We start from the raw sequence: 22,787 nt of genomic DNA, 5'->3' as shown, positions 1-22,787 counted from the left end.
ATCTTTTTCCCCCACCGCAGACAAAAGCAGCACAAAGGAATGAGTCAAGGGGGCAGCCCTGTGGGTCTGAAGCACTTCCTCATATACAATATCCGGGGATGGAAAGGAGCAATTCCTAATTATGGGTAAAGTGTGAGAGTAAATGAATATTCAACATCATGAAAATGTTTAGCAGGTTCCAGAGATAAATCGGGGCAAAACAGCAATTTTGGATTAGTGCGTATTCACTTAATTACACGGGAAACCTTTTGTATACAATAAGATAGTTGCCATCCCAAACTACTTTGCATGATACTAGTCATAGTTGCATTACAATCTACTTGTTTATTATTTATTTATTAATTATATTTATATACCGCCCTCCCCGAAGGCTCAGGGCAGTTCACGTAAAACAGAAACGATACAGATAATTTAGATTAACAAATAACAAGTGAAGTGAACCAACAAGCAACACGGAAGAGTCGAAAAAAGTGGGAAACATTAAATTCGCTCATTAAATTAAATCAATTATTCAAATTAAGAGATAAATAAGGTAAAGGAGGGAGGCATAATTAGGCTTGCCAACTTCCAGGTGGCATCTGGAAACCTAACCTGGAGTTGGTAACCAGAGCATGTACTTCCCACTGCTGAATATATCAAGCTAAAAATGATAGACAGGAGATCTAACGGTGGACATCTCACAAACCCGTCCTCAGGGCACCCTTGTTTATCGCAGCCAGAGATCTAATTGGGCTTGTTCCGGGGAACAGCAAGCAATTATTTCCTTTCTTTGGGGAAAACACGAGAGAGGCGTCAAAGAGAACAGACGGAAGCAGAAGGTGGTGTTGAGAGAGGCAGCAGGTACAAGGCTCTTCTTCAAGTGCTGGTTTGGAGTGAGGACCGTAAGGAAGACTATAGGGGTACCCACTCTGGTTTGCGAAATTCTTAGAGAATTGGAGGGTGGGGAGGAGAAGGCCCTCATCAGGGTACCATTTCATAGGGGTCACATCTCCCACCCCCCAGTGGCCCTTTTCTCCAGGGGAACCTTGCTCTGTAGCCTGGAGATGAACTGTAATTCCAGGAGATGTCCAGACCCCGCCTGGAGGCTGGCAACCCTAAAAAGAGGCAGACTCCTCCTACATCCTGAAGCTGCCGCCACTGGGACCTTTCACAGGGGAAAAGAAGCTCAGGCGCAAATTGCAACACTGGGACGGATGGCTGTTCCAGCTTCGTTCCCATCACAGGATCTCCTGCTTGGGAATTCATTGAAACATTCACACCCCTCCTTCTACCTCATGACAAAAGCCAGATCGCCCCAGGAAATGTTCCCGCTGCTGCATTGGATTCCCAGCCCTGCGTACTTTTGAAAGCCAAGATGCTGTTTAATTCTCCGGTCAAGGATCTGCCGGGACGCCAGGCCCACCTGGAACAGCCGTCTGTCCCATGCGTTTGCTCACTGGCCCCATTTCTACCCTGCTTTTCTCTTCGGTGGGGTCCCTAAGCCACTCACACCTTTCTCCCCTCCTCCATTTTGGCCTCACCACCACCCTGTGAGGTAGGTGAGGCTGGGAGCAGTGACAGGCTCAGGTCTCCCAGCACGCTTCCGTGGGAAAGTAGGGATTCGAACCTGGGACTCTCAGATCCGAGCCCGATACTACACCAGCCTGGCTCTCTCGCTTGTGAAACGGCAGTCTGCAAACAAGGGACGTTGCCAAGTTTTGCAACCACAGTTTCAATTCCTAAATTCCAGGTTACCTGGGTTTCCAGGTGTGGGCTGGGAAATAAATACCTGGAGATGTTGGGGGTGGCAGGAATATAATGCTATGGAGACCACCCTCCAAAGCAGCCATTTTCCTCTAGGACAACGGATTAGCTGTAATTCCCGGAGATCTCCAGCTCCCCTTTGGAGCCTGGCAACCCTTAACTGTCCTCAGCAAGAAGCGCAGATGGTCATGCCATGAGCTCATGAACATGCATCACCCCCTAGCGCATGGCTGCCCCTCTCTGTGCCTGCAGTCTGCCTGGTTAAGGGCTCTGGAGTTTTTTCAACCGAGACAGGCTGTTCCAAGCTGATAACTCAAGATGGGTGGCCCAGTTGGTCTGTCTGTAGCAGAAGGTCAGAGCCAGAGTCCAAGAGCACTATGAAGACTCACAAAATTTGTTGCAGGGGTGGAGCTTCTGTGAGTCACGGCTCACTTCTTTGGATGCAGCTGGAATGTGAGCCCGTCCGGCCTTATATCTTGGAGAGTGACGTGGTTGGCAAATGACAGTATCAGGGCAGTGACAACAATTCCTTGGTCTACTGTTGTGGGACACACCGATAACGGGCATGTGTGGAGTTACTATATTTATGGTATTTAGTGCAATATGGAACCCATTCGTTCCGGGTGGTTCGTGCCACGTCTTTTGGACGATTTAGGGGGCGCTCCCTTTGGTCCTTTTGCCCTTGTCATTCGGCATCTGAAATTGTCCAGTCATCAGGACAGACGGACGTGCGCCCCAGCTGCCTCTGAAGGAGCCAGGCGTGACTCACGAAAGCTGCCCCCGAACGCTGGCTCTTTTCCGCCGTTCCGAGCTGAGTCACGTAACTTCCACATCGGTGGTGAGCATTGCTGGAGAGACTCCAGGGGGGACGCATGACGTGGTGGCCCGGTTGCATATTCAGCCCTCATTACATGCAGGTGACACAGCTCCCCGAGGTCTCACGTGTGGCATGTGGGTGGCATGCTCTGACCCTCCAGGGCGAGGAGAGGATTTAGCAAGAGGTGTTGCCAGCTCCGGGCTGGGTTTCATGGGAACCCAGCCAATGTGTGTGCATGTAAAATTCTCAAAGGTGCTCGCTCCTCTTTTAAAGTCAATTATCTTCTCCTCAAACCCAGGAGCTGGAGGGCATTCCCTGCACCTGGAATATCTGGTGCCCAATTTTCTTCCTTTCCAGAGGCATTCGAAAATAGGAGCCATCCGGCACGGACAGGACAGTGAAAACAGGTCAAATACACCCCCCGTCACCTCCGTGCTGCAAAACTTGATCAGAGTTGGACCAGTGGTCCATCTAGTCCTGTCTCCTGTCTCACTAAGTAGCCAACCAATTCCTCTGTAAGGCCAACAACAGAGCAGAGAGGCAAAGGCCTTCATAAAACCATCAGAAGAGCCTTGCTGGATCAGACCAGGGGTCCATCCAGTCCAGCATCCTGCCTCAAACAGTGGCCAGCCAGTTCCTCTGGAGGGCCAGCAACAGGGCAGAGAGGCCGAGACCTTCCTAAGAACATCAGGTGAGGCCTGCTGGATCAGATCAGGGGTCCATCTCATCTAGCATCTCTCTCACACGGTGGCCAACCAGTTCCTCTGGAGGGCTAGTATCAACCCAGGGCAGCCGTGCTGATTCGTGGTACAGTGATTGCCACAGATTCTCAGATGTAAGGAGCTCATATTCATGACGAGCCATGCCAGCCTGTGACTTCACTGGGTGTAGATAGACAGATATCTTATCCTACATGAGAGAAAGCACGGCTATCTAATCACGTTTGCAGGGCCTCGCATGCCCTTATGAAGCATGAGATAATATCCAACCGCAAGGAGATCAAAGATGAGGGATTTGCCCGTTCTGACTCCCAGTAGAGTCCACCTGAGCAGCAATAAATCTCATGGCTGAGCAGAACTCTGTGGGTGGAAGGTGGGTAGGAAGGGGGAGACCTTGAGGGATGTAGGGCTCCCTACGCCTGACAGGGTAGCCGAAGATAGACAGATAGATTTATTTATTTATTATATTTATATACCACCCTCCCCATGGATGGATGGATGGATGGATGGATGGATGGATGGGTGGGTGGGTGGGTGGGTGGATGGATTAGATAGATAGATAGATAGATAGATAGATAGATAGATAGATAGATAGATAGATAGATAGATAGATAGATAGATAGATAGATAGATAGATAGATAGATAGATAGATAGATAGATAGATAGATAGATAGATAGATAGATAGATAGATAGATAGATAGATAGATAGATAGATAGATAGGGAAGAGCGATGGATGGATGGATGGATGGATGGATGGATGGATGGATGGATGGATGGATGGGTGGGTGGGTGGGTGCCTGGATAGGTGGGTGCCTGGATGGGTGGATGGATAGATGGCACAATACTCCAGTGTAAGTCCATTGAGTTCAATGGGTTTAGGCAGGAGTGAACCTGCCATAGGATTGCAAGGCAACCACATTCATCTCCAGTGATTAATTAGAGTTAATTGGAGTCTTCTGCCTTTGGTCCTGGTGAGCCATGCAAAGGGAACCCACAAGCCTGGTTCATCACCAGCAGCCACACGTTGACTTATTGCAGGATTGCAGTTGGGCCGCTGTGTTGGTTTCAAGCAGCAGAGCAAAGTCTGAACTGAGGGGCCCCTTGAAGACCCACCAAGGTTTATTCTGGGCATCAGCTTTCATGTTGGTCTTTAGGGTGCTGCTGGACTCAGACTTTTTGAAGGATGAGTTTTCATGGATGGATATTATGCAGTGGATTGATTTGTGCCCCAAGAATCCTCTCAATTGGCCTGTGAGGTCCCAAAGTGAGGTTACATTGTGGAACTGGCCAGATGGAGAAAGATTGCGGCATGAACTCCTAGGAGAAAGGCTGAGTTGAAAGGCCTTGGAGAAATGATGGAAGGCAACAGAGATCATAGAATCATAGAATCATAGAGTTGGAAGGGACCTCTTGGGTCATCTAGTCCAACCCCCTGCACTATACAGGACACTCACGACCCTATCACTCATCCACTGTAACCTGCCACCCCCTTGAGATGGCTCGTGGCATTTCTCAATGACCGAGGCAGAAGTCGAGATGGCATTCCCTTTGGTGATTTAAAAAAAACTTATAATTGTCAATTTGGGGCTCTTTGACGCTGCCCTGAAATCTGTGCTGATCATCCAGATTACAGGTATTGCCAGCCCTGAATCTAGGCACAAAAGAAATGGAAAGACCACAGAGATAAATGTAAGAAGGCAGAACCATCATCCCACACAATGCAGGGGGCTGAGATATGGCAGTCCTCTTTTGAAAGAAGGTTATGGAGCAAATGCTTCAATGCTAGCACATGGACCGGTGAAGCCGCAGGAGATAAACAGTCCAGCCGTTGGCCAGTCCGGTGGCATGCGGTGAAAATTCCTTCGCTCCACTAAATATGCCTGTCAGTCAAAGCCTCTCCTGAATTAAGCCATTAAGGCATCTTGAGGTGAATTTAATTGGTGATCTATCGACTTCCATTTCCTGGTTGTGTCATGTCCCAAAGGAAGTATGTAATAGGGGGGAAACCCAACAACATCTTGGAAAAGCACAGGAAAAAAGTGGTTGGTTGGTTGGTTGGGTGGGTGGTTGGCTGGTTGGCTGGTGGATAGATGGATGAAGAGAGAAAATACAAGCAAATTCCACCCATCTGTCCAACCAAACTACCAAGGCTATATGTGGCCTCGGGCCCACTTATCTGTGGGACTACTTATCTGCTTATGTCCCCTGCAGGGCTCTTCGCACTGCAGATATGGTTATCCCAGGCTCCCAGGACATCCATACAGCCTCAACCAGGGCCTTTTCAGCCCAGGCCCCAGCCTGGTGGAATGAGCTCCCGGAAGAGCTGAGGGCCCAGCCGGAGTTACCAGCTTCCCTCAGGGCCTGCAAGATGGAGCTCTTCCGCCAGGCATATGGTTGAGGCCAGGCCAGGGTCTTGGTATTACCATTGGAGGATAACTCAATGTGTGGTTAGATCAGGACCCATGTGAAAATAAACAAATAAATAAATAAAAAACAAAATCTTGTTGGTTCCTTTTGTTCGCCTGGACTCAAATCTAGCTGCAGATCAACATGGCTACCCTCTGAAACACTTCTGTCTATCTATCTGTCTGCCGGTCTGCCTTCCTTCCTTCCTTCCTTCCTTCCTTCCTTCCTTCCTTCCTTCCTTCCTTCCTTCCTTCCTTCCTTCCTTCCTTCCTTCCTTCCTTCCTTCCTTCCTTCCCTTCCCTTCCCTTCCCTTCCCTTCCCTTCCCTTCCCGCCAATGAACATCGCTTCCCCTTTCAATGATGTTAGGAGAGGTGAAAAACAGCAGAAAAGTGACCGTGATGAGAGCCAGGGAAGGGCACATTGACCTTGCTCAGATTTGCCACCGTGGTGTAATTACATAGCCAGTCTGACATGAATTCATCCCAGCTCTTCTGTCAGCCCTGACTGGTTGGGATTGCAGAGACAAAAATCCAGATTTTTTACTACAAACAGCTGCACCAAAGCTGCAGGTCAAACCTGCAGGAAAAACAGCGGGAGATGGCAGGTACAGAGCAGATTGTTACCAAGATGCCTCAAAAGGGAGTTCCATCAACCTTCACTCGTACACAAACACCGGAGCTCCTTATTAACACGTCCGTGGGCAACGATCCAGCATCCCTCTTTCTCTCTCTCCCTCTCTTCATCTTTATTCATGCCCTATCTCAGAGGATCAGAGCTGTCCGTCCTCCCTAATCTCTGCTAAGACAAATCCATCATGGTGTGGGGTTGCCACCCACAATGGAGAGGAGGGTGAGAGACTGGAGGAGATCTTTCCCCACAACTATTTCAATTTTGGGACGAGGAAGGTCCCTATATAACCGATGGACCCGGTTGCAGGAGGCGGCAGGACGGAGGGAGAGAGAGAGGCAGGTGGAGCCTCCTTGACTTGACAGCTTGTTCGTTGCTTGGAGGCACCTGGGCGTAATTATCGGAAAGGGAGAAGAGCCTGTTCCTAACACAGATGTTTGTCTCACCTGTGCACCACGCCAGGGAAGGATCTCCAGATCTTTCTCCAACCTTTTCCGGCCTCTATCAGTCCCGATCTCCCGAGAACCCCTATGTGGGCAGGATGGAGACGGCTGGGATCTTCTGCAGCAAACCGAGCGAACCGATCCTCTACAAGGTCCGTGTGACCACCGGCCAAGGGCTCCTGACCGGGACCTTTGATGTCATCTCCATCACCTTGGTGGGAACCAATGGAGAGAGCACCAAGCAAGTTCTGAACCGGGCGGGGACCAGCTGTTCCCGGGGATCGGTGAGTCTCGAGGGGAAAGGTTCAAAGGGAATTGGGAAATGTTTAAGGCATCGGGTTCTTTGAAGAGGAGGGACATGCATGTCACAGTTATTTTTAAAATAAAGTCTCTTTACAGGCCAAGATAAGATCTAATATCAATAAGTAAAAAAAAGAAAAGAAAGAAAAGGAAACCAAAGAACAGGGAGGGGGAGGAAGATAGTAAAATAAGAAAGCAAATGAACACCAGAAGCTTCCAATTTTCTCCACGGCAGATCTATGTAAAATTACAAATTTCATGCTGAGATTATAAACAAAAAACAAACCCTTTCCTTTTTTTTCAAATTTCTACGTAAGCATGATTTTTGCAGACTAAGAAGATTCTGGAGATGTAAGCTTTTACTGTTGATTATTGAAAGCCTCTGCCCCCCAAAATCTTGTGGGTCTTTGTGGTGCCACTCGACTCAAAGCTGGTGCAGACAAACTCAGCTACCCTCTGAGGCCAGTTAACTGTTGTATCCTTCCCAGGCTAGTGTTTGACCTCCCAAATGGGAGGCAGCCCATGTGGTAAAAATGGGTTCCATATTCCTCATTGGGTGCTGCTTTTCTCTCTGTCAAAGCCAACAGATCTCTGTCACCCTTTGTGCCAAGGGTCAGATATTGGAGGTGACAAATGGGCAGAGGGCAGAGTCTTCCTGGCTGCTTGATTTTATAGTTTCAAAGGCCGAAAGAAGAGATGCCAAAGTGTGAAGTTTTGAGCCTGGGACTTCTTTCAGACGGCATCAACAAAGCAGAAGCCGGAAGGGTGCTGTGGCTTAAGGGAGCTGAGCTTGATTCTTCGTTTCTCCTCCGCATGGAGAACGGGCTTGAGTTCCCCACTCCCCCACGTGCAGCCAGCTAGGTGATTTTGGATTGGACACGGTTCTCTTAGAGCTGCTCTTGCTGAGCAGTTCTCTCAGAACTCTCTCAGCCCCACCTGCCTCACAGAGTGTCTGTTGGGGGGAGAGGAAGGGAAAGGTGTCCATAAGCCGCTTTGGGACTTCTTCGGGGAGAGAACGTGGCTGTTTTGGAGGGTGGGCTCCAATAGCACCAGACCCCACTGAGGCCCCTCCTCGCCCCAAATCCCACCCACTCCCGGCTCTGCCCCAAATATCTCCAGGTATTTCCCAACCCAAAGCTGGCAACCCTGATTCTAGCCCTCAGCTGCACGGCCTGGAAGACACTCATGCAGACTCAGACGGGAAGTGTTGCGTGTGTGTGCACATGGGACATGTTGTGATGACTAGCATTTTCTCAATTGTCGATGAAGGCTTCGGAAGAAGAGGACATTGTGAAAGTTTCCTGAAGATGTAGAAATGCAGTTTTGATCTCAGTCCCGGCAGGGGGGGGGGGGGGAGGGAGCTGCTCTGCTCTCTCTGTTCTGAATGGCTTTTCATTAGTGCCCTAGAAGTCCCATAATTTTATTCGGGGACACCAGACCCAGGGCAGACAAAAGGAGAGACTTTTAACAAGGCATTGCTAATCTGCGGAACTCCCTGCCACGAGATATGAAGATGGCCACCGGTCTGGGCAGTCTTCTAAAGGAATTAGAAATCCCTGCCACGTTGACCACCGGTATTTCATATTGCACAATTCCAGCCTTTCAGAAATGTGGGCCCATGCCCTGCGTCTCTCTCAGTGGGGAGGGCGTGCCCCGGTTGAACACATAAACAGTTCTCTTTGTTTCTTCCTGATGCCTGAGAATTATTAAGGGATTATCTCCGCACAATTAACACCTACTGAGGTAGCATCAGCGGGCAGCGTTGGGTAACCAGCATAAGGAAAGAAGGACTCTGCTGGATCAGCAAACGGCTACCCTCAAGTCCAGCTCATTCCACGCTCGCGGGGGGCTTAAGGGGCAGCGATGCCACAATTTCACTCCTCAGGGGCATCCAGGGCTTCCCGGTCAAGGGACTCGCAGGGGTGGTTTGCCAAGGCCCGTGCCCCTGGCCTTCCTTGGGGTCTCCCATCCAAGGACTAAGCAGCAGGGCTAATCCTGTTCGGCTTCTGAGATCTGACAGGTTAGCCTGGGCCACCCAGCAGGCCAGAGCCTCCTATGCCAGAGAGCAGGAGCTAACGGGAAAGCAGGAAGCACAGAAGGGGAACAGATTTTCCAGGCTCCAGCAAATCAAGGGGCCCTAAAGTGTTTGCACAGGATGGTGAGGTTTGCAAATGATTCAGGAGGACCGAAGACCCCAAGCCCTTTTCTTGAAGCCCAGCCTGTCCCCTTCCGGAAACCTGCTGCCCGCCCACGGATTATCTCCTGAAGTGTTTCCACTGAGGACTGTCAACATGACAAAGCCGCTACCAGGACTGCAGCGTTCCCGTTCATAACGTCAAACCGCAGGGAGGACAAGTGTCGATTCTGGTGTCAATTTTGCTGTCAGCGTTCAACTGGCGAGATCAGGCATGTTCAGCCGCTGAGATTGCAGCCTTTGGGTGAGAAGGGCAGACCGGAATCACATCGTGGTTCAAGTCAAGTGAGCAAATCCCTGAAGCCTACTTGCGGGAGCCTTTTAAAAAAAATTTTGGGCCAGAATTCAGAACTGGGCTGACATAACGGAGAGGTCTTGAGTTCGAATCTCACTCAGTTTAGTGTTGGCTCATTTCTTTCCCTTGCGCTGTACTTTTTATAAGCGGAACCATACTTTTATGTTTAAAGGCAAGAGAGGAACTCCCCCCCCCCAGCTTTCCTCTGCTTAGAGTCGCCAACTCTAGGCTGGGAGATTCCTGGAGCTTTTGGGGGTGGGGCTGGGGGAAGTAAGGGGGAGGGGCCTCTGCAGGGTCCAGCGCCCCTCCCGAGGCGGCCGTTTTCTCCAGGGGAAACTGCTCATTTCTATAACACGCTGATGATGGGAAGTCAAAAGCCGTCACACCGGCATTTCTCCCTCCCTCTCGCTCACAGCAAAGTAGGTAAGTCACCGTGCCATCCCAATGGCATGCGTGCCACCCAGGCCAGACGGTAACGGAATGCGATGGGGAGGGAAGATAGAGCGTGGTTGCTCAGAGGCACGCCGTGGCCGTGGGCAGACTTCTGAAGCCTCTACTCGCAGCTGACTCATGGCTCTGCCGGAATGCCTGTCCCGCCTTGCAGGGGTTGGGGGGGAGAGATCCATGCAGAATGTAGTAATCCCAGGGGGGTCCCTGCAGGAATACCCCTACAATAATTTGTAGCAATTCAGGGCAAGTCATTCTGATCCCACGTGGAGCTGGGGCGTGGTGCTCAGGGCAAGGACGGATTGGGTCCCTGAACCCTTTAGAATCCGCTCTTGAGACCAGTCGGGGTCCAGGGAGAGAAAATCTGGACGTGTGAGCAGGCAAGCCAGCCCCGCAGTCAGGGCTAACCAGTGTTGTGGCTGGGCTCAGGGGAAGGGCATCTCCTTGCCGTGCAGAAAGGCCCAGGTTCAATCCCAGGCAACTCCAAAAGAACACAGAACTCCGTCTAAAGCCCTGGAGAGCCGCTGCCAGCATGTGTAGACAATACGGAGCTTGACCAATTGCTTGACTCAGTAAAAGAGAGTTTCATGTGGAGACATGTGGGAAAGAACCCCAAGGGGAGCCCTGCTGGGTCAGGCCAGAGAGGGTCCCTCTAGCCGAGTCTCTCATCTCACACAGAGGCCAATAACCAGTTCCTCCGAAGGTCTAAGGACAGGTCCCAGGTCTTCCCCTGATGTTGCTTCCAGGCATTACGATGCAGAAGTTGACTGCCTTTGAACATGGAGGTTTCCTTTAATCCCCACGGCTAGTGGCCACGGCTAGGCCAGGATAATCCCCTGGCGAAGGTGTCTAATAATCCATTTGTAAATGTGTCTAATCCCCTTCTAAAGGGGTCTTGGTGCTCCTGGATATCACCGCATGCTCTGGCAGTGCATCCCACATCTTAATCACCCCCTGTCTGCAGTCGGGGCAGCGGCCTCTGCTGTGGGGAGCCGGGCTGGCTTCCCTCCTCTTCCTCCACCTGCAGCCAGCCGGGTGACCTTGGGCCAGTCTGCGTGCAGGTCCTGGGCCCGTCCCTGGAATCTCCGCTTTTAGAACAGGTGCCGGGAAAGACCTCCGCCGGAGACCCTGGAGAGCGGCCGCCAGTCTGAGGACACGATGCCCACCTTGATGGACCAAGGATCGGATCCAGCAGGAGGACACTCTGTGTGTGTGTGCGTGTGTGTGTGTGTGTGCGTAGCAGGTGTAGAGGCTTTCTTCTCGCTTCCCGCAACAGGTAGATGACCAGGATATTGCCTGCGACCATGACCTGGGCTCGATCCTCCTGATCCGGCTGCACAAGGACCCCTACTCCTTCTTCCCCGAGAGCAGCTGGTTCTGCAATTCTGTCCAGGTGACCTCCGCGCAGGGGGAGTGCTACCTCTTCCCTTGCTACCAATGGATCGAGGGCTACTGCACCATCTCCTTGAGAGAAGGCTCAGGTGAGTCCGTCAGCCTCTGTGTGCCGGGGGCCCTGGCCTTGGGCTCCCCGGATGTTTCAGCAACGTGGAATTAGTTTCCGCCATAGAGTTTCTGGCCCAAAATCAGAGCATCACCCCACCGCTCAGAGGCATCACCTCCTTGATATGTCAATTGATTATTATTACAAAGAAGAGTTGGTTCTTGCATGCCGCTTTTCACTGGCCAAAGGAGTCTCAAAGCGGCTGACAATCGCCTTCCCTTCCTCGCCCCACAACAGACACCCTGTGAAGTAGGTGGGGCCGAGAGAGCCCCGAGAGAACTGCTCTGTGAGAGCAGCTCTCACAGGACTGTGAGTGGCCCAAGGTCACCCAGCTGGCTGCACGTGGAGGAGCGGGGAATCAAACCCGGCTCACCAGATTAGAAGCCGCCACGCTTAACCGTGACACAGGTTAAATTAATGGGTATTCGGTCATTAAACTTGATAATATGAACGAAGGACTTTCTAATCAAGGGCCGACCCAAGTCTTGGATGCTGGCCTTAAAACGTGGGGGGCTGGGAGGCAGGCCGGCCGGCCGGAAGGAGAGGGAAGGCAGGGGGGGCTCGTTGTGTACTTACTGCCCTCCCCCTCCCTGTAAAGCCAAGACGCCATCGGATGACGCCCACTATCTGGAGCGCCGGCATCGCCGAGAGGAGCTGGTCATGAGACACAACAAATATGGGTGAGTTGGGGAGGCACCCACGGCCCGGATGGCCCCACCTTGGGAGACCCACCTCGGGAGCGAAGCAGGCTCACCCCCGGTGCCTGCTTGGGTGGGAGGCCACCTGGGAAGTGCAGGGCAAGGGGGAAACACCACGGAACGTCTCTTGCCTGGGAAGCCGTGTGGGGCCGCCGTGGGTCAGGGAGAGAGGCTCCACCCAGGAGGTTGGTTGTGCCGCCACCGTGGCTGGGCGTGAGCCAACGAGGACCTGGGGCCACCCAGGATGCTCTTTGCGAGGGAAATGAATCCCTTTCCTCTTCCCGTGCGTCTGCACAGATGGAAGGAGTACCTGCCCGGAGTTCCCTGCTGTGCGGACATCGACACCGCGCTGTCTCTGGAGTACAACCTGCAGTATTCGTTCCCGAAAGCCACCGCCTTCTTCGGGCGTGGGACGATGGCGTAAGTACCTCGGGCTGTGAAAAGACAGGCCTCTTGGGCCTGCCTGAAGAACCTCTGGGTGGGTGGGGGGGGAGGTGTGCAGAAGGAGGGGGGGCTCCCAGCTCCACCCCTGCCCCAGTCATTTAAGGGTCTCTCCCCACCCCCAGGATGTTCGAGGCCAAGGTGAAGGGCTTCCTGGACAAGCCGTTTTCCTGGGGGAAGCTGGAGGACATCCGGAAGGTCTTCTGGTTCTACCACACCCCTGTCACAGGTCAGTGATGCTCGAGGGTGTCTTCCCTACAAACCCTCTCGCCCCCAGTCTTCTGGGTCCAGTTGTCCCGTGCTGGAACCGTCCCAAACCCCGCTTCTGTTTTGGCTCGGCACGCTTAATACGGCCCGTCTCCTTCTTCTCTGCCTCTCCGTCCCCAGAGTACGTGTTCAACCACTGGAAGGAGGATGAGCTCTTCGGCTACCAGTTCTTAAACGGGATCAACCCAGGGGTGATCCGGAAGTGCACCAGGATCCCAGAGAACTTCCCCGTGACCCAGGAAATGGTGGCCGGATCCCTGGGGAAATACACCACCCTCCAAGAAGAGCTGAAGGTACGCGGATACCCTCCTGGCTGTTCATTCTGGAACCCCAGGCCGGGATCCTCAGGCACAGACAGATACAAACCGTGAGGAGTTTGTGGGTGGGGGAAGCGCAGAGCGGAAACTTAAAGCACACAAGTGGGAAAATCTGTTGGAAAAGAATGATTCTGAGCGACAGGGAGTGGGGGAGTCAAAAGACCCCTGCCGGAGACCCCAGAGGGCAACTCTGCTAGTCAGAGTCGACAAGACCAGCCTTGAGGGCCCATGGGTCGGAGAAGGCAGCTTCATGCGCTCTGTCGTCCTATCAGAAGGGTTTGGGATTTCTGAATGAGAGATCTAAATTCAGTCCAGACCTCAGCCCCAGACTGAGCATCGTAGACAGAAAGAAGCAGATTTCAAGCTGGTGACGACAGAAACTTTATTCAGACTATATGAGCAGTACGAGTTCTTCTTTCTGTCTGCGCATCTTTGCTCCGGAGCTTGATTCAGCACATGGAAAGGTTCTCTCTGTCAGCTGTTGATATACCCCCATTTGATTGATCCGGTAAAACGGGCTGCCCAGCGAGCGTCATGGCAGAACGGGGATTTGAAGAATGGGGCTTCCCAGCCCTGCAGCCCCAAGAGGGCTCCGCTTGACCCGCTGTTCCCCTCCGCCCTTGTCCTGCAGAAGGGAACCATCTACCTCGTTGACTACAAGATCCTGGAGGGCGTCCCCACCATCCAGCTGAACGGCAAGCGGCAATACATCGCAGCTCCTCTGTGCCTGCTGCACCAGAAGCCCAGCGGGGAAGTGATCCCTCTCGCCATCCAGGTAAAGGCCAAGAGCAGACCGCCAGGGGGAGGTCTGTCAGGGGCTACCGGCCATGGTGCGCCTCCATGCTCAGGGGCAATCGGACTCTGCACCCCAGCGCCAGGAGGGAGCATCAGGGGAAGGCCTCGGCCTCCCTGCCCTGCTGTTGGACCTCCAAGAGGAGCCAGTTGGCCTCTGTGTGAGACAAGAAGCTGGACCAGGTGGACCCCTGGTCTGACCCAGCAGGGCTCTTCTGATGTCCTTAGGAAGGCCTCGGCCTCTCTGCCCTGTGGCTGGCCCTGGTGGGCCAGCAGTCTGATAAAGTAGGGCTCTTCGTATGTTTTAGTGAATAAGCATCCCTACTATTTGTGTGGACGTTGACTCCTCAGGTGAAACATTTGCAAAATTTTAAGGGGCACTGAAAGAAGTGTGCTAAAACCATGAACCTTGCTTGGACATGAGTCCCCAGTCAACGGTCCAGTGGGCAAGCATGCATGGGAATGACTGTTCCTTCAGGTCGGAAGAGAGGGCCCCTCATTAACCCCCTTGGGTCATTCCTCCCCCCAGCTCAGCCAGCACCCGGGCATCCAAAGCCCTGTTTTCCTGCCCACCGATGAAGAGTGGATCTGGACGCTAGCCAAGACCTGGGTGCGAAACGCCGAGTTCCACACCCACGAGGTCATTGCCCACCTCCTCTGCAGCCACCTCATGGCTGAGGTCTTCTCGGTGGCCACGCTGAGGCAGCTGCCCATGTGCCACCCACTGTACAAGGTAAGCATTGGGGGGGGGAGGGGACTATGAAGACCGGGGGGAGACAGGACTGAGCACGAGGCAGGGGGCTTGGCTTTCGTTCGGCCCATCACCTGGCTTCCACATCACCCAAATACTGGTGGGAAGAGAAGAAAAGGGGGTCTTGTGGAATGGAATTCTCACTCAACCCTACAAAGTCTGAGGCCGGGGTCACCTTTAAGACCAACGAAATTTTATTCAAGGTATAAGCTTTTGTGTGCACGCACACTTCCTCAGATGAGTGTGCCCAGGGCCAGTTTATCCATGTGGCACGCGGATCAGGGCCGTCGCCTCTGTCCTCCTCCCTTTTCCCTCTTTAAGGACACTCTGCATAGTACCCCTTTCCACACGGCACTGTGGTTCCTCCCACCCCTGGTCTGGTTGCTCCCACCATAACCACACAACCATGAAGCTGCTACTAAAGTATTGCCTGCTCAGACTGGAAGTGGTGCATCTCAGGCAGTATTGCCCTCTCAGATTGGCAGGGACTCTCTCTCGAGACCCAGTCTGAGGTCTTCCCATCCCCTCCTGCCTGATCCTTTTTACTGGCGATGCCGGGGATTGAACTTGGGACCCAGTAGATGCTTTGCCCCTGAGCCCTCAAAAACTGTGTCCTGCTAATATCTCTTAGGAAATGGAATGTGGCAAGGCGACTCACCTGCCGACAGGTGCATCCCGTTTTGAGCATTCCCGGCCGTTCCTTAACATGTGTGGCCGGCAGGTGGTCCCTGTTCTGTGGGTGGCTGGCAGATGTGTCAGATTCCAGGGATGGGCGGGTAGGCCCAAGCCGTGAGCCTGTCCAGATGTGTGCTGGAGTGATGCCGGAGGCAGAAGTCAGCAGCTGTGAGCAGGCCCAGATATGCCCTCTTGAAGAAATGGTCTTTCCAGCTCCCTTTCTCCTGCAGCCTCTTGAAGATCCTCTGCTGTTCCCTGATCTCAGGGGAAAGAGATCCTAAAGTGAGAGAACTATTTAAACATTTTGTTAATTCTGGAGGCAGTTATGCTCAAAGGAGCAGGAAGTCTCCAAATAACTGAATCAGGACACTCGAGGAGATCACTTGAAAAACTTCAGGAAGTTCCTGATCTAACTATGCTAATTACACCTCTCCGCCGATGCCCCCTGTAGAACATAGGGGGTTGGACTAGATGACCCATGAGGTCCCTTCCAACTCTATTATTCTATATCTTTCTGAATCATGCAAATTACAGATCTTGCCTGTTCCAACATCTGTAACTTTGGTACCATCGTCTGGTCTGTCCCCCTTTTCAGCTCTTGATTCCTCACCTCCGGTATTCCATCCACATCAACGTGTTGGCGAGAACCTACCTGACCAACCAAGGAGGCATCTTTGACAGGGTGAGTGGAGACCTTTGCGGAAGGCTTGATGTCCTCCTGACATGCTGCACACACACCAAGCCCCCTGAGGTTTGCGGACATTGCTGGACGTCTCGAGGGTCCGAGACATGGTGGGCTGACAGCTGGGAGTGTGAACTGCAACAATAGGAAAGGTCTCTCTGGCCGCCCTAGCCCTTCAGAGGATTAGAGGTACTAAATCCTGAGAACCCGTCAGGGCTGGAGAGGCCGCCAAGATGCCACTTGGAATCATAGCAGCAGGCTGGCCCTGGGGGTGGGAGGGAAGAAGCAGTGTCCCACCAGGTTGCCAACCTCCAGGTGGGGCCTGGGGACTTCCAGGAATGGCAGCTGATCTTCAGAGGACAGAGATCGGTTCCCCTGCTGAAGAGGGCAGTTTTGGAGGGTGGACGCTGTGGCCTTTGACCCCGCTGAGACCCCTTCTCTGCCCAAGCTCTGCCTTCCCCAGGTTCCACCCCGAAATCTTCAGAAATCTCCCCTCCACAGGCCATAGCGATCGGGCGCCAGGGGCTAGCTGTGCTTCTCAAAAAGGCCCTGGAGAACTTGACCTACACGGACCTTTGCTTTCCGGACAACATCGAAGCCCGAGGAGTCAGCTTGCTTCAAAACTATTACTACCGAGATGATGGGATGAAGATCTGGGACGCCATTGAGAGGTACGGGGAGTAGAATTTGTGGGGAGCGTTGCCCGGCTAGAGGGGTGGGGGTCTCATTTGCCGACTTATGATACGGGGTCCTGGCTGGTTGATGGGTAGATGCTGAGGCCAAAGCAGGAGTGCACAATTATCCCAGGGAGAAAAATTAAGAAAAACAAGGACTGGTCCCCTTACAAGAAGTTCTGGCCATAGAGTTCCTGACGATTCCTAGAGCTATCTGGGAGGGACAAGGGTCGTTCCAGCAATTGCCAGAAACTCTATGGTAATCTCACCAGCCCTCCTACATGTCGTGATTGTCCCCTTAAGTATAAATTATAAACAAATAAATACATTTTGGGGGTTGAGGGGGCAACATCTGCAGGTCTGCTGGAGACCGAATCAGTGGAAAGGCATCAGTAGCTTCATGAAAAGGATGTATTGTTCTGTTTGGGGTGAAAGAGTTAGATGTAGGCTCCCTTCCTCAGTGTGGTGCCTCACCTCACTTCTCTCTCCTGGCAGCTTCGTCGCTGGCATTGTGGACCTCTATTATAAGAACAATCTAGCTGTCCAGAGGGATTACGAATTGCAGGCCTGGGTGTGTGACATCTTCTCCAAGGGTTTCCTGGCCAAGCGATCCTCAGGTACAAGTGTCTGGCTGCGGGTTTGGAAATCCCTGGAGATCTGGGGAGGGTGGGCTTTGAGGAGGGCACAGATCTCAGCAGGGTACAATGCCATCGAGTCCCGCCACCAAACCATCCATGTTCCCCCAAGGAAACTGATCTCCATTCCCTGGATGGCACTTGTAATTCTGGCAGCTCATCAGGCCCCAACTGGCATTTGGCAAGGCTTGCTCCTGATCTCACGTTTCCTTCCCATTTTAGAGATTTGTTCCTTCAGGACCTTCGTGGGGTCTTTTTAAAGTCTACCCCACCCCCTTTGATTAAAATTTTTATCACCCTTCCCTTCTCCCCATATAGGTATCCCTTCCTCCATCCGCTCCGTCCCGGAGCTCACCAAGTTTTTGACCATGGTTATCTTCACCTGCTCGGCTCAACACGCAGCGGTCAACAGCGGACAGGTAGGTGAGGGGGCTCTCCAGAGAGCTTCCACCTGGGAATTCCTGGAGGTTTCAGGGACAGAACCTGGGGGTGCGGAGAGAGGAAGGGAGGAACTTCACTGGGGAATAGGGCTATGCAGCCTACCCTTCTGCGGAATTGATGCACACACAGATTGTGCTGCAGATTTACAGAGCAGCAAGCCTTGAATCTTGACTTTGGATCCTGCACCTAACTTTTCCTCTAGCATATTTATTCTGCAGCTGCAATTTTTAAACACACCTTTCTAAATCAGGGTGGAATGGCACTTGTGACGGGGGTGGGGGGTGGGCCTAAAGTTCCCTTTTGAAATGTACACAATTGCCCCATTATAGATGCGCAGTAGCGTCCGGCCAGCGCCTCCCATCTAAAGCGACTTGATTCAGGTTTTGCACGTGCATTTTAGCAGTTCACTGAATGACAGAGAACGGAAAGGGACCCAGATAAAGAGGGGGAAATCTGATGTTGAAACAGAGCAGACTTTTTTTGGAAACTGACAAGCAGCTACCAGGCCCAGATTCCACACGGCCATGCCCTCCGCTGTGCTAGCAGCCATTGTGAAAAACGGGAAACGATCACACAGTGTCACAATACGGGGGAACATGCTGAGTGTACATGGTAGAACCACTGGCACTGCAAGTTGTGATCCTCAGCTGGTCCTCAGGAAAGAGGCTGGGGGCCTATTAATGGGCCACGTGCCCCTGGCCTTGCAGGCCGCTCCCTTCACGTCTCACGTAGGCAGCATCCTGCATGATTTCCCCCAAGGCCTGCACACATACTTTTCCAAGCAGAAATGTCAGCTGCACTTTGCATGCACAGAGAGAGGTCCGACTTGCATCTGCTGGTGCCGCCAGATTTCAAATGCTTCTATTTTAGGAACAGATCTTTCAGCAACGCCCTTCCATGGGGATAGGTTGACAAGGAACCCTGGGGGGAATTAATAACATGATTAGATATCAGTTACAGATGGATCCTACAGGGGCACATTTTGGCGATCTGAAGAACAGAGGGGAGGAAATTTATTATTATTTTTTAAGGTTTTGAACCTTAGTAACAGCTGCTAGCCTAATCCCGTCGGCATACTGAAGATCCCATCACCGCCTGGAGCAATTACTTCAAAAGAATCTGCGATACAATCGTATTTCCCAAATCAGAAGCTGCCACTAAAATGGAAAACAAAGTGTTTGAAATGCTGAATCCATTGAAAGGGCTGTTGTATCCCTCACACCTTGTTTTATGATCTCTCTGTCTCTCTCTCTGTCTCTCCCTCTGTCTCTCTCTCTGTCTCTCCCTCTGTCTCTCTCTCTCTCTCTGCTTCCCCTTCTTTGGGGGGGCTTGTAGTTTGAACTGGGGGCCTTCATGCCCAACTTGCCATCTTCCATGAGGAAACCACCACCCCAGGTCAAAGCTCCCATTACACTGGAGGAGTTCCTGGATATCATCCCTGAAATGAACACCACCAGCCAGGTGCTCTCTGTCCTTTGGGTCTTGCGCAATGAAGACTTTGACATGGTGAGTGGGGAGGGGACAACATCAGGACGGGGGTGGAGTCGCCCTCTAATTCTTGACACCTTGTGGAAGGTGGGGGCTAGAGGCAATGGGGGAGACTGGCATTGCATACAATGGGATGTCACTTCTGGGGGAGAGGCCGTGTCCCTCTAGGAACCGCCAGAAACTCTATGGTGAAGACCATCATAGCAGGAGACTTAATTCTTAGAGATCCCTCTTCTGACATTCCCATCCAGGGCTGGAGGGGTTCTGGAGATCCTCCATCTGAATTAAACCAATCCTGACTTTCTCTCTTCCCCTTCCCCAGAAGCCACTGGGGCAGTACCACGAAGAGCACTTCACCGAGGAAGAGCCGAAACAACTCATCAAGGCTTTCCAGCGGCGCCTGGAGCACATTTCGGAGGAAATCAAGCATAGGAACGAGTCCCTGGAATTGCCCTACACCTACCTCTACCCACCCAACATCGAGAACAGCACAGCCATCTAGTGGTCAGAAGCGGCAGTCCGAGACCACGATTCCAGACCACGCCGAACCTACCCAGACCGTATCCCCCCTGCCTCATTCCTTTGGAGTTGGAGAAATCAAAGAGTAGCCCCATCCTCCCAGATTCTCCTGGGAACATCGCACAGCACGCAACCCCCGCAAATGCTCCAAAAGGCAGCGCAAAACCCATTCCACAGGATGGTGACTAACGCTACCACTTGCAACCTGGAGATTTGCTCTCAATATTTAAAACCACCCACCCAGTGGAAGATGGGGCAGCCGCAGTTTCTCTCATCCTCCTTTCCTGCTCCTTCCACCCGTTCCTTTGGGACAATTGGGAATCAGGAGGCGGGAGGAGGAGCAGTTACAAATCTCTGGGCGGCAACCTCGTAATGCTATTAAAAAAGCCATATTGCTACTTTTCCAGCCTGCAGGTGTGGCCTAGGGTTTTCCTGGAACGACAGCTGTAGTTCCCAGGTGGGAGAGATCTGTGGTCCTGGAGGTGTGGGGGGTGGACATGGTACCCCACGGAGGCCCCTCTTTTCCCCAACCCCCATGTCCCACAGGCTTCACCCCCACCACATCTCCAGGATTGTCCCAATCCTTCATTGGTAACTTTTCATATTGTGGAATGGAGGTGGGGGTGGATGGAGGAGTGAGAGAGAGAGGAACCTACAGGAAGAGTAGATGTTTGAAATAAAAATCCTGTTTCATGCAATGTGGAGCCAAAAAGACTCCATCCGAATGGCTTTTTGCACACGGGAATTTGCAAAATAAAAACGGGATTTTGAAACCACTTTTTAATTTATGTCTGCTGGCTTTGTTTCCAAAGATAAGTTTGTGCAGTGGGTGCAGGATCAGAGCCCTTTCCCTCCTGGAAACGGATGGTACCCTGAAGTTTTGTCATACGTAGCCATTTCTGATGGTCACTGAGGCCTGGTTCTTGGTATTCCACAATGTGCAGCAGTGAATTCCACACAGCCAGGGGAGAACGATGCCAGGTGCAGAGAGCTCTTTTTAAACCATGGCCAATGAACTTCAAAAGTCCAGTGCAGATAACACCCTGGCTACCCCAGTTATTTCCCAACCCATGGCAGCCCTATCTGTAGGGAAGGTGCCAGAGTAACCCAAGGCAAAGTCATGGACAGAGGCTGGCTTCTTTAACCAGGGCCCATTCAGCACACATTGGACAATGCGCTTTCAATGTGCTTTGCCAGCTGAATTTCCCTGTGCAGAACAGGAAAATCTACTTCTAAAGTGCATTGATAGTGCATTATCTATTGTGTGCAGAATAGGCCCTGGAAAGAGAGTCCAAACCTGCACCTTTGCCAAGGTGAGAAACCGGTCTGAGCACTGGAGAATCCTTGGCATTTGCCAAACCGTCAGAAGGAAACCAGCTGGGCCTGTTCTGAACTTCTCACCGGCCGGTTGCTAGCTAGGAAGCCAGGGTGGCAGATCACCCTTGTCTCCTTTTGAACGGCACTCTCCAGATAAGAAGGTCTCTTTTGTTCCTCACTCCCCAAACCTGCCCCCAAACCTCTCACCTTTGCCTCAGCTCCATCCCTCACCTGCTCCAGGCTCTGCTCACAGGCCTCGCCCCAGAAGCTAAAGATCTTGTGGCTTCTGTGGGGAAAACACAGGAGAAGAACACTTGATGGGATCACAGCTGCTGGTTAATGAGTTAAAGGGCAGCCCTGTTAAAGGGCAGCCCTGTTAAAGGGCAGCCCTGTTAAAGGGCAGCCCTGTTGGTGATCTGTTGGAGAAGAACTACATTGGCATCCAATCACTCCTTACAGACCCACAAGATTTTTCAAGTAGAGTACCCAGCTCTGGGTTGATATGCATAAGGGAAGTGAGAAATCCAAATTGGGGGTGGGGGGTGGAGAGAGATCAGCTACCTTCTGCTTTCGTTATTATTGGTGACCACATTTAAACCGCGAGACGCACTCAAGTCGAGAATGAACACAAGGATCCCACGCTGGAGCCTGGCCCTCAGTGGCCAGAAGGAGCCAGCTCTGGGTTGTGAAGTTCCTGAAGACTGGGGGAGGGGGGGGGAGGAGCCTGGGGAGCTCGGGGTTGCCAAAAACTCCAGCTGGGGCCCGGAGATCTCCCACACTGAGAGCGGATCTCTAGATCAGAATGATCGGTTCTCTGCTCTGATGTTGGGCTCTGGGGCATAATAAGCTGCTAAAGCCCCTCCCCACAACAAACCCCGCCCACCCTGCATGACCCGAAGAAGGGGGGGCAACGGAGCAAAGGCAGCCACATGGATGCAGTGAGGTCACATCCAAGGAAGCTCCTGGAACCGACATGCCAGCTCCTGTGACGCTTTCGGAATCTCGCACGATTTCCAGGAGAAAGACCACTCAGGCTGCAGGAGGTGGCTTTGCCTGTGCTTGGGAAATGGGGCAGAAGGCCTCGGGGGTCCCCTGTAAAAGTTTCTGTGCAGAAGGGCCTCTTTGGCAGGCCAATACGCTGCGTGGTGAAGAGAGGACTCCCCCCCCCCCCCGAGAAGGCAGAGCCTGCAAGGTTTGCCAGACTGATTGTGCTTGCCAGACTGATAAGTGCTTGCAATGCCTTATTTTAATCCCGCCCGTTTGGACTGGCTCCGTGGCTTTCTGGTCAGTTATTTATTATGCGACTTCTAGACTGCTCCCTCAAGGCCAGGAGCAACACAGGCGTTAATAAGGCGATCGATAATAAAACCCACAACTGCCAGGAGGGCGATGCTCTCCCTGCTGGCCTGCTGTTTAAAAGCGGCGCTTGATTCCTGCACCAAAAGGGCACCGGTGCCAGGGGAGGGGGAAACGTGATAAGCCGCCAAGTCTCGGGGAGGCCAGAATCCCCCCGCAAAGCAGCCATTTTTCTCCAGGCGACCTGATCTCTGGAGATCCATTGTGCTTCCAGGAGATCCCGAGGCCTCACCTGGAG

General features: G+C 52.4%; 1 protein-coding gene and 1 long non-coding RNA gene across 2 annotated transcripts; one reads left to right on the top strand and one right to left on the bottom strand.

Moving 5' to 3' along the window:
- The first annotated feature begins 6,749 nt into the window (after positions 1 to 6,749).
- LOC143825597 (polyunsaturated fatty acid lipoxygenase ALOX15B-like) lies at positions 6,750 to 20,008 on the top strand. Its single transcript, XM_077313722.1, has 14 exons — positions 6,750 to 7,043; positions 11,272 to 11,476; positions 12,095 to 12,176; positions 12,492 to 12,614; positions 12,761 to 12,864; positions 13,023 to 13,195; positions 13,851 to 13,994; positions 14,541 to 14,744; positions 16,033 to 16,119; positions 16,621 to 16,790; positions 17,289 to 17,410; positions 17,747 to 17,847; positions 19,205 to 19,375; positions 19,680 to 20,008. The coding sequence occupies exons 1-14, from the start codon at positions 6,750 to 6,752 to the stop codon at positions 19,857 to 19,859; spliced, it is 2,160 nt and encodes a 719-aa protein (XP_077169837.1). The 3' UTR covers positions 19,860 to 20,008.
- On the bottom strand, positions 15,066 to 21,480 carry LOC143825599 (uncharacterized). Its single transcript, XR_013226968.1, has 3 exons — positions 21,401 to 21,480; positions 18,643 to 18,790; positions 15,066 to 15,692 (listed from the first exon to the last, which is right to left on the bottom strand). It is a non-coding gene; the product is annotated as an uncharacterized LOC143825599 (long non-coding RNA).
- Between the last annotated feature and the right edge of the window lie 1,307 nt (positions 21,481 to 22,787).

The sequence above is a fragment of the Paroedura picta genome, chromosome 16 (assembly GCF_049243985.1).
Source record: "Paroedura picta isolate Pp20150507F chromosome 16, Ppicta_v3.0, whole genome shotgun sequence".
NCBI classification, from domain to species: Eukaryota; Metazoa; Chordata; class Lepidosauria; order Squamata; family Gekkonidae; genus Paroedura; species Paroedura picta.
This window is presented reverse-complemented; position numbering and strand designations above follow the sequence as displayed.